The sequence below is a fragment of the Rhincodon typus genome, chromosome 37 (genome assembly GCF_021869965.1).
Source record: "Rhincodon typus isolate 14 chromosome 37, sRhiTyp1.1, whole genome shotgun sequence".
Taxonomy (NCBI): Eukaryota; Metazoa; Chordata; class Chondrichthyes; order Orectolobiformes; family Rhincodontidae; genus Rhincodon; species Rhincodon typus.
In genome coordinates, this window is record NC_063368.1 from 10,663,513 (window position 1) to 10,674,639 (window position 11,127).

The 11,127-nt window shown below is 44.7% G+C and overlaps 1 protein-coding gene across 1 annotated transcript in view; it reads left to right on the plus strand.

Annotated features, from left to right (window-relative positions):
* LOC125487134 (cytochrome P450 3A5-like) overlaps nucleotides 1-11,127 on the plus strand; it is a 26,343-nt gene that overhangs the window by 11,340 nt on the left and 3,876 nt on the right. The window contains exons 6-10 of the mRNA XM_048617355.1: nucleotides 1,886-2,031; nucleotides 4,983-5,113; nucleotides 6,147-6,228; nucleotides 6,791-6,954; nucleotides 8,131-8,354. Coding sequence (XP_048473312.1) covers nucleotides 1,886-2,031; nucleotides 4,983-5,113; nucleotides 6,147-6,228; nucleotides 6,791-6,954; nucleotides 8,131-8,354 — 747 coding nt within the window. The remainder of the gene's footprint in view (nucleotides 1-1,885; nucleotides 2,032-4,982; nucleotides 5,114-6,146; nucleotides 6,229-6,790; nucleotides 6,955-8,130; nucleotides 8,355-11,127) is intronic.

Sequence of the window (11,127 nt, forward strand, 5' to 3'; positions counted from 1 at the left end):
TGGCCATTTAATACTGAGATGAGAAGAAAGTTTTTTCAAGAAGCAATAAGTTCTTAAGGCTAAAGGGATGAAAGGATATGTGGAGAAAGCGGGAACAGGAGACTGAGTTGGATGATCAGCCATGATCGTATCGAATGGCGAAGCAGATTTGAAGGGCCGAATGGCCTATTCCTGCTCCCATATTCCTTTTCAATGCTTGTTAAATTGGCTCTTTTTAAAACGTTAACTCATCTGGGTCATAAAGAAAGGAAAAGGGAAAGGACCTTTTTGAAATCCACCTTGTTGCAACCAACTGGTGGATAAAGAACAGAAGAATCTTTATATCCCTCTTCATCCAGGGACTTCACAGTTTGAGGGTATCCCACGTGGTACTGTAGCAAATTGGGGAGCCTCAGCTGGGGTCTGGTCATAACAAGACTTACTCAGAGAGTCTAGACTCCACATTTACCTATGTTAATGTGAACTATGCACACAAACCAACTGACTACACCGAGTGTGTTATACAGAATGACTGAGGAAGGTATCTTTATACTAAAATCTCACGTGTGATGTCATGTAGCTGTCTTAAAGGGACAGGCCTGAAATCTAAATGTGGAATGCATCATTCACACTTATATTGATGATAGTAAAATTGGATGAGAATGTAAAATGAAAAGCTGATTGGATTTTGTCGGCTTATTGTCAATGGAATAAATTTAAATTTTCTCCCAGCGTGTGAGAGAAAGCTTCTAACTTGCTGTCAATCCTGCTCACGAGACTGGTGTTCACACTCAGTGAACTTGAATAGCTGTGGATAGTGTCTGTGGCTCTGTTCGAGAGGTGCTGAGTTCGAGTCCAGGGGCTTGACCATGAAAATCCAGCTGACGCTGTGGTTCAGTGCTGAGGATGGTGCTGTGCTGTCAGAGGTGCTATCACTTAGGTGAGACCTTAAACTGCCTGTTCAAGTGAATGTAAAAGATTCCACGCATTACCTCAAAGAGGATAATGGTGCTGTGGCCAATATTTATTTCACAAACAACATGACAAAATAACAAATGATCAGGTCTTTGCCACACTCTGCGAGAGTTTGCTGGGTGTAAATTATCCGCTTTGCTCCCTACAACACAACAGTGAATACACTTCAACCTAACGCTTACCCTTCAAAGTACTTTATTAGCAGTAAAACACATCCAGTGATCATGAAAAACAGTATACGTTTAACTTTTGATTTGATTTATTTCTTGTTACATGTATCTTGTTATGAAATACAGTGAAAAGTGTTGTCTAGTGTTGCCACTCTACAGCGACATCTTAAAACATCATAAACCAAAACTTAGAATGTAAAGGCAGAAAAATGAAGCAATAAAGAAAGTGGGTGATCTTATAGAAGTTTATAAAATCATGAAGGGCATGGATCGGGTGAATAGCCAAGATCTTTTCCCCAGGGTAGGGGAGCCCAAAACCAGAGGGCATAGGTTTAAGGTGAGAGGGGAAAGATACAAAAGGGATCTAAGGGGCAACTTTCTTACACAGAGGGTGGTGTGTGTATGGAATGAGCTGCCAAAGGAAGTGGTGGGAGGCTGGTACAATTACAACATTTAAGAGGCATCTGGATGGGTACATGAATAGGAAGGGTTTAGAGGGATACGGACCAAATGCTAGCAAATGGGACTAGATTAATTTAAGATATTTAGTCAACATGGACAGGTTGGACCAAAGGGTGTGTTTCCGTGCTGTACAGCTCTATGACTCTGTGACTCTTAAGTGTCCCACTTTACAGTCCTTGTTGTTAAGTGCTCCGTTAAGGACCACGGGCCTGTTGGCAAGGAATGCCTTTTGTATCAGAAGCTCTACCAAAATCTTTTCCTAACCTTTTGACGTTTGAGTGTTTTGTTTTAATTTCTAGATTATTTGCCCAGTACGCTCGGTACGTCCTGACGATGTCACTCTTCAATTTGGATATTTGCAGGAATGACAGAAGCCACACCTTCATCTATTACTGGGATCTCCTGCTGCAGGCCCACTGCAGATATTCCACCATCTCTGTGACATGTAAGTAATGTATGCAGCGTGTACAGTGCTATTTGGTGACTGTGCCTTGGACTGCTGTAGCTAAATTTATGGGTTGTGCTTCTCTCACAGACTCTCTTGATGCTCTGAAATGTTGGGTGCCTACGCCTACTCCCCAGAGGCAGCACTGTCTCTCTAAGCTTCTGTCATTCTGAGCCCCTTGCAACACTATTTTGTAGAGACCACGGAAATGATACAGCACAGAAGGGGGCTGTTTAGCTCATCTTGTCCATGCTGCCCAAAGACACCCAGATCCCATCTTGCTGCACACAGCCCATAAGCCTGCAGCTTAGAACATATAAGGTGCAGATCCAGGTACTTTTTAAAAGAGTTTAGAGTACCTGCCTCTGCTACCAACTCAGGCAGTGAATTCTAGACACCCACCCTCTGTATTTCCTCACGTCCCTTCTAATTGACAGCATAGTTTGTCCCAAACTTAGAGTAGGGCTCGCTCACTCCCTGTATGTACACAATAATATGCTGAATACAGATCTCTGATGCAATATTTCTCTTCTGCTCCTCGTTGAGTCTCAAACATATGTCGGTTCTGCTGCTGCCTGGATAATATCATTATCATTAACTTATTAATGTCACGTTTTACTATGTATGGGTTGACACTGGCTGTTCCACCACAGATCAGTGTGTTTAATTAACAGCTCTCATTCTAAATAGATGGAGATAGTAGGAACCTGCAGATGCTGGAAAATCGGAAGAGGCTTCGCAGTGGGGTTAAAATTGTATCAGAGATAGTAGGAACTGCAGATGCTGGAAAATCAGAAGAGGCTTCACAGTGGGGTTAAAAACCTACTGTGTTCATCCAGTGCTGCACCTTGTTGTCTCTAAATAGATGGAGGTTTGTTTGTCGCTATTAAAGAATAATATTTATATTGGATGAAAATTCTCTGCATACACTCAGACAACATGGAGATGGCATTTTCAGTTACCATTCCCTCTTGCAGACAAACATACTGACGGGCAAGAGTTTTAAAATATCTCTGCAATCCTCTGTGTAAAAAAGCTGCCCCCATTTCTTTTTTAAATCTCTCTCCTCTTGTCTTAAAAATATGCCCTCCTAGACTTGAAATCCATCACCCTCGGGAAAAGACACCTGCCACTAACCCTATCTGTGGCCCCTCGTGATTTTATAAACCTCTATAAGATCACCTTTCAACCTCCTACACTCCAGTGAAAGAAGTCCCAGTCTTTCCAGTCTATTTTTATCTTAAACCCTCCATTCCCAACAACACCCTGGTAAATCTTCTGAACCCTCTCTAACTTAATAATATCTTTCCTATAACAGAGCGACCAGAACTAGACACAGTACCCCAGAAGAGGCTTCACTAATATCCTGTGCAACCTCAGCATAACGTCTGAGGATATACTCAAAGGTCTGAGCAATGAAGGCAAGCGTGCTAAATGCCTTCTTAACTGCCCTGTCTACATGTCACGCACATTTCAAAGAATTATGTACCTAAACCCCTAGGTTCTTCTGTTCTACAACACTATCCAGGTCCCTACCATTAATTATATAAGTCCTGCCCTTGTTTGTTTGAACTAAATGCAATGTATAGAAACTGGGAGCCAGCAGTAGGCCATTCAGCCCTTCCAGGCTGCTCCACCATTCAATATGATCATGGCTGATCATCCAACCTCAGTCCCCGTTCCTACTTTCTTCCTATACTCTTTGAACTCTTTGCACTAAGAACTATATCTAACTCCTTCCTGAAAACATTCAATGTTTTGGCCTCAACCGCTTTCATTTGCAGAAAGTTTCACCGCTCTGTGGGTGAAGAAATTTCTCCTCATCTCAATCCGAAATAGCATACCGCGTATCCTTAGACTGTGACTCCTGGATCTGCAATCCCCAGTCACCGAGAAGTTGAATACGTTAGAGTTGCAGGGATATAAGAGGGAGGAATACACAGATCCTACACAGCCAGAAAGACTAACGAGGGAGTGGTCAAAATTGCAGAGAAAATTAGTGCTTAACACCAAAACAAGAAAAACACAGGTATAAGTTTATAACACAATAGATGGTAGACAGAGACAGTAATTGAAAGGAGAGAAAGATGGAAAACATAGCAGAGGGAAGCAGAGAAACAGATGACAAATGTAATGGAATGGATGCACCCTTTTCCCGAGGGTGACGGATGTCAAGTCTAGGGGGTATCTTATTAAGATGAGAGGAGAGAGATTTAATAAAGACGCGGGGGCAACTTTTTTACACCGAGGATGGTTTGTGTGTGGAATCAACTTCCAGAGGAAGTGGTGGATGTGGGTAGAGTTACAACGTTTGAAAGACATTTGGTTAAGTATACAAATAAAAAATGTCTGGAGGGATATGGAGCAAGTGCAAGCAGGAGTACTAGTTTAGTTTGGGATCATGTTTGGCATGGACTAGTTGGATTGAAGGGTCTGATTCTGTGCTGTATGACTCTAGGACCCTGTATATTGATGGGCTTGTCATTGCCCATGTATCCAAGGCAACTAACACAAATAACAAAATGCAGCACCTCAGCATTCTGTACTTGAGATTCAAGTTCAGTTTCTTTGATGTTAAGAACAAGAACAGAAGTTGCTGGAAAAGGTCTGGCAGCATCTGTGAAGAAAAAATAAGAATTAACGTTTCAGGTCAGGTGACCCTTCCTCAGAACTCCAGATCCGACACATTAACTCTGATTTTTTCTTCACAGATGCTGCCAGACCTGCTGAGCTTTTCCAGCAACTTCTGTTCCTGTTCCTGATTTACAGCATCTGCAGTTCTTTCTGTTTTTCTTGGATCTTAAAGTGTCCTTCAATCTGCCAGAGCTAGCGTTGGCCTTAAGGATGAAGTATTAAACTATTAGAGACATTAAGTACAATGATTAAGTTTAAATCCATCTATTACTGCTCAGAATGTAGCAAACCTTTTCAATTCCCACTGTTATTCCCAGTGATGTTTCCGGTCTTAATGCCTCTCCTTCGGAAGATTAAGTTCCATTTATTTTGGAAGGAAGCCATTGGTTACTTCACAAGTTTGGTCCGTCAAGCCCGAGCGAGGAGGGAAGATTTCAAGGAAGCACAAGTAAGCTGTTAAAATTTTTTGTTGCTGCCCTTCAAGGATTTTCAATATTGTAATTATTCCTTTGCTCTCCCTCCGCACTCTCCGTCTTCATCTGATTGTCTTCTCTCCCACTCCTTCTGCACTCGGGGAAATCATAAGAACATATGAAATAGGAGCAGGAGTAGGCCATCTGGCCCATTGATCCTGCTCCCCCATTCAATAAGATCATGGTTGATCTTTTCATGGACTCAGCTCCACTTACCTGCCCACTCACCATAACCCTTAATTCCTTTACTGTTCAAAAATCTACCTCTCATTCAAACATTCAGCGAGGTAGCCTCAACTACTTCACTGGGCAGGGAATTCCACAGATTCACAACCCTTTGGATGAAGAAGTTCCTCCTCAGCTCAGTCCTAAGTCTGCTTTCCCTTATTTTGAGGCTATGCCCCCTCGTTCTAGTTTCCACCCGCCAGTGGAAACAACCTCCCTGCTTCTATCTTATCTATTCCCAACATTGTTTTATATGTTTCTATAAGGTCCCCTCTCATTCTTCTAAATTTCAATGAGTACGGTCCCAGGCTACTCAATCTCTCCTCATAAGCCAATCATCTTAACTCCAGAATCAAGCTAGTAAACCTCCTCTGCATCCCCTCCAGTGCCAGTACATCTTTTCTCAAGTAAGGAGACCAAAACTGTACACAAATCATTCCTTATCCCCTAACAAAAATAGCTAAGGTGCACACGGAGGTTTGTTAACAATGACGAGAATGACCTACTGTTCAAGTGAAGTCTTGTGTATTTTATCTATCACCAGACAGACACTGAGATATGACTAGTTTCTAAGTGTGCGACAGGTTTGTTCGCAAGGATTTGAAAATATCTCTGCAATTACAAAATGTGCAGAAGTTTCAGCTTCTAGAAGCTTCTGAGCGGTGTCTCTTTTACTTTGCTCAGTGTCCACACCCAGTCACAACCAATCATGTTCCATGAGCGTAGATTAAAAAAAAATTTGCTTTGCCTTCTCTTCAAAACCATTGGATTTTATCTCCCTAGAAATGTGGCAGTTTTCTTCAGTACCTGTTAGACCATGAGGAAACCAAGATGGACAAAGGAAAGAAATCACGACCGACCTCTGGTAAGTAACCAGTTTATGAACTTTTCTTTAATATTCATTCACAGGATGAGGATGTCGCTGGCCAGGCCAGCATTTATTGCCCATCCCTAATTGCCCAGAGGGCAGTTGAGAGTCAACCACTTTGCTGTAGGTCTGGAGTCACATGTAGGCCAGACCGGGTAAGGATGGCAGTTTCCTTCCCTAAAGGACATTAAGTGAAACAGATGGGTTTTCCCCCCAGCAATCGACAATTGGTTTCATGCGCATCATCAGACTCTTAATTCCAGATTATTATTGAATTCAAATTCCACCATCTGCCATGGCAGGATTCGAACCTGGGTCCCCAGAGCAGTACCTGGGCCCCTGGATTATTATTAAATTATATTTCCCAAAACCCTGATTATCCACCCATTATCACGTTGCTGTTTGAGGGAGCTTGCTGTGCACAAATTAGGCTTCGTACCATCTGAATCACCTTCTCAATTGTCAAGCGCCTTAGGAGTATTCTGGGGATGCGCATGGTGCTATATCAATGCAATTTCCTTCCTTCTCTCCTGCCTTGCATCCATTTTGTTTTCCTCAGCGACGTTGACTGAAGAAGAAGTTGTGGCCCAGACCTTAGGCTTTCTCCTCCGTGCCTACCAGGCGACAACCCACACACTGGAGTTTGCAGCGTATTTGTTGGCCAAGCACCCCAGCATCCAACACCAACTTCAGCAGGAGATCCGCACGGCCATCAAACAACAGGTACGCCTCCCCCACGCCGAGAAAACCCAGCACAAAACAACCACATGTCAAAACTGATGCAATCACCAATCACAGGCACAAAATAGGAGCTCGATGCAGACCATTCGGCACTTTGAGTCTGCTTGCCCATTCTCTAAGATCACGTTGTTCCTGATTGTAGCCTGAACCCCACTTTCATGATCGCTCCCTTGGGCAGCACAGTGGCTCAGTGGTTAGCACTGCTGCCTCACAGCACCAGGGACCTGGGTTCGATCCCACCCTCAGGCGACTGTCTGTGTGGAGTTTGCACGTTCTCCCCGTGTCTGTGTGGGTTTCCTCCGGGTGCTCCGGTTTCCTCCCACAGTCCAAAGATGTGCAGGTTAGAGTGAATCGGCCATGCTAAATTGCCCCGTAGTGTTCAGGGATGTGCAGGCTAGGTGGGTTAGCCATGGGAAATATGACATTGACAGGGATAGGGTGGGATGCTCTGTAGAGGGATGGTGCAGACTTGATGGGCCCAATGGCCTCTTTCTACATTGTAGGGATTCTACGATAATATGTAGTGGACAGGCTAAACAGAAGTGAGTGGGACTTCTGAATAAGATTGGGAGCCAGCTTTGGACAAGAGGTAAACTTGATAGAGTTTGTTCTGAGCCTCGTCCATCAGTGGAGACTTGAAATGGCCAACAGAGAAAGAGAGTGCACTTGGCAGCCATATATTGTAGTGGGGAATTCCAAACGTGTCTCTATAGAGGAACACTCTCAATGGAGAGCAATTGTCATCCATTGAAGCAGTAATACAAGAAAAGTCTCTGCCCTGCGCCACCAATTCAGTGGAGATTTCTCTTGAAGCTTCCGTTAAGATTTTACTCTGAAAAAAAAAACCCAGGAAGATTTGTATCTTCCCTACCTCAGTTAGGGGAAACCATGAGGCAAAAGGTTCAGGCATAAAGAAACTGGTACAAAGGCTTGGATTAAGTCATTATCCCTTTTCCCAAATGGACTCCCTGGCATTATTAAAACAGGGAATTATCTTAACTTGTACTTGTTGTTCCCAATCCTTGATCTGCCATCAAATCATCATACGGTGTTAATGCGCCCTTTCTCATATCTGGGCTGGGTAAATTATTTCATTGTTTTGTTGATAAATCTCTCAATGTTTCGGTGCACCCCTGACTTTACTTTCCATTTTGTGAGGGTGTCACTTACGAAAGCATCGCAGGAATGGAATACCTCGACATGGTCGTCATGGAAACACTGCGGTTGTTCCCTCCTCTGGTTTGGCTGCAGAGAACCTGTCCAAAGCCAGTGGAGGTATGCGATCTGAGAATTTCCAGAGGAATCCAGGTCACAGTACCTGTCTGGGTGATGCATCACAGCAGGGAATTTTGGAACCATCCATGCAGATTTGACCCACTGAGGTAACTAGGGGCGATCGACTGCCATCTTGTTTATAACCAGTTGGCGATACCACTTGCTTCATCCATTACTGTTTGGGAAACACAGAGTGGCAGAAGCGTCAACACCTTTCTTTGTGAGTAGCTTTTTAACTGTTTGCTAGAATATTTCATCAAGTTCCCATTCGCCTCTTAAATTGCCGCCATGTCTAAAGCCTCAGCCCCATCCCACGAACTGGGTCCATCAAAATACAAAAAACCATGGATCATAAGGACATGGGAAATAGCTATGGGAATAGGCCATTTGGCCCATTGAGTTTGCTGTTGCAAATGATAGGGGGTGGTCAGCTCAGCTTCCTGGATGGCTGTGTAGTGATTGGAACCAGGTGGATCCATTGACAGTGAGATCCATGATTGAGGTTGTTAACCTGGGCCGATCAGGATGCACTGGCTGACCAATATTAACAGGAGATTTGGGAATCTCCTCAGTTCAGGGGACTGACTCCGAGCTGGCTGCCCACAGCCAGTGTACTTTGCACAAGGAAATAAAGGGTGACTTAGTGACAGGATACCGGCCTCTGTGCAGTTATTTCAGTGGTGAAGAGAGTGGAATAACTAATAAAGAGCTCTTGGAGAACTTAGAAATAGCACTTAAATGTTTCTCTCAGATGGGCATATGCCTTAGAAGGGAAAAATGTGTGTTCCAGGTGCCCCAAGTGACTTCCTTGGGTTACCGAGTCGACAAAACCATGTTACACCCGTTGGAAGATAAACTGAGGGCAATCAAAGGAGCCCCAGCTCCCATGTCTGTACTGGGGCTTAGGTGTTTCCTCGGGATGGTAAATTATTGCAGAAAAGTCATACCATAATCTGGCCTCCATCTGGGCACCCTTACTTCAGCTATTGAAAAAGGGTGAGCCTTGGAAATGGTTCTGTAGCCAAGAAGTAGCCTTTAGGGAAGTGAAAAAGCAGCTACTGTCATCAAGGGTGTTGGCCCACTATGATCTGAAGCAAGAGGCGGTGCTGACATGCAATATCTCCCCGTATGGTAGGGGGGTGGTGTTGGCTCACCGGCGGCCCAATGGAAAGGAATGCCTAATAGTGTATGCTTCCTGGACTTTGGCTGATGCCGAATGCAGATATGCCCAGGTACAGACGGAAGCTTTGACAGTCATCTTTGGTGTGAGGAAGTTCCACCAGTACCTTTACAGACGGAAATTTGTCATAGTAACAGATCACAAACCCGTACTAGGGCTAATGAAGGAAGACAAGGCAGTGCCGTCCATAGCTTCCGGTAGGATTCAGCATTGGGCCCTTTTTTCTCAGTGCGTACAAATACAAACTAGAGCACCGTCCAGGCAGCCAAGTGGCTAATGCAGATGCCTTGAGCTGCCTCCTACTGGCAGATCCTCCACCGACAGAGCCTCTCCTGGAAGAGTCTATTCTGGTTTTAAACTTCCTAGACACCCTTCCGGTCACCGCTGACAATATCCGACTGTGGACACAAAAAGATCCTGTCCTAGCGAAACTGAAACAGCTGGTGGTAATGGGGGAAACAGAAGGACCATCACAACAGGGATTGAAACCTTTCTGGATCAGGCGAGACCAGATCACCGTAGAGGATGGTATATTACTGTGGGAAGCAAGGGTGATTGTCCCAAGTAAAGGTCACCGCCAGATACTGGCCAAACTCAACCAGGGTCATCCAGGGTTTTCTAAGCTGAAGATGCTGGTAAGAAGCTATGCCTGGTGGCCAGGGCTGGATGCCAACAGAGCTGCATTGGTGGGGTGGTGCCCAAAGTTGCCAACAAGGACAAAAATTGACACCAGCAGCACCCCCACATTCATGGAAATGGCTGGGTAAATCCTGGACTCATTGTGGACACCCAGTTAAAGTGGTTGGATGTGCATTAAGTCTGTTTGGCAAGCTCAATGATGACAATTAAGAAGCTGCGAGCATCTTTCGCAATACACTTGACTCCTGGAAATATTGGTCATGGACAATGGGACGTCATTTACCAGCAGGGAATTTGAATTTTTCCTAAAGTCCAATAGGATTTGCCACATAAGGACAGCTCCATACCATCCATCGTCCAATGGTCTGGTGGAAACAGTAGTCCAAACATTGAAGGAAAGCTTAAAGAAGCAGCCTACAGCATCAGAGATAGTAGGAACTGCAGATGCTGGAGAATCCGAGACAACAAGGTGCAGAGCTGGATGAACACAGCAGGCCAAGCAGCATCATAGGAGGTCTAGGCCCGAAACGTCAGCCTTTCTGCTCCTATGATGCTGCTTGGCCTGCTGTGTTCATCCAGCCTACAGCATCACTTGGTACCAAACTGTCCTGGTTCCTGTTCGATTCTAGGATCGCCCCACACGCAACTACAGGGATAGCTCCAGCAGAGTTGCAGATGGGGAGAAGACTCTGCATCAGGTTGAACTGGATATTTCCAGACCTGGAGAGGGGAGGGTGAAATGACATCAGGAATTCCAATGCCGGCCACATGCTTCCTTTAAGCATGAGAGACAATTTAATTCGGGGAAATGAAGTCTTGTGCTGGAACCATGGAAATGGCCCTGAATGGGTATGAGGTGAGGTTGATGTGAGGTCAGGTCTCATCACTTACAAATTTCGGGTAGGTGAGGTAGTCTTGAAAAAATACGTGGATCACCTGAAAACGGGGCAGGAGCAAAACATACTTTGCCCCTCAGAACAGCCAGAAAGCCTGTCAGAAACCATAGGTTCCCCCCCTCCATCTAGGGTCAAGGAAACCTCAGAGACCAAGAAGGATGCTGC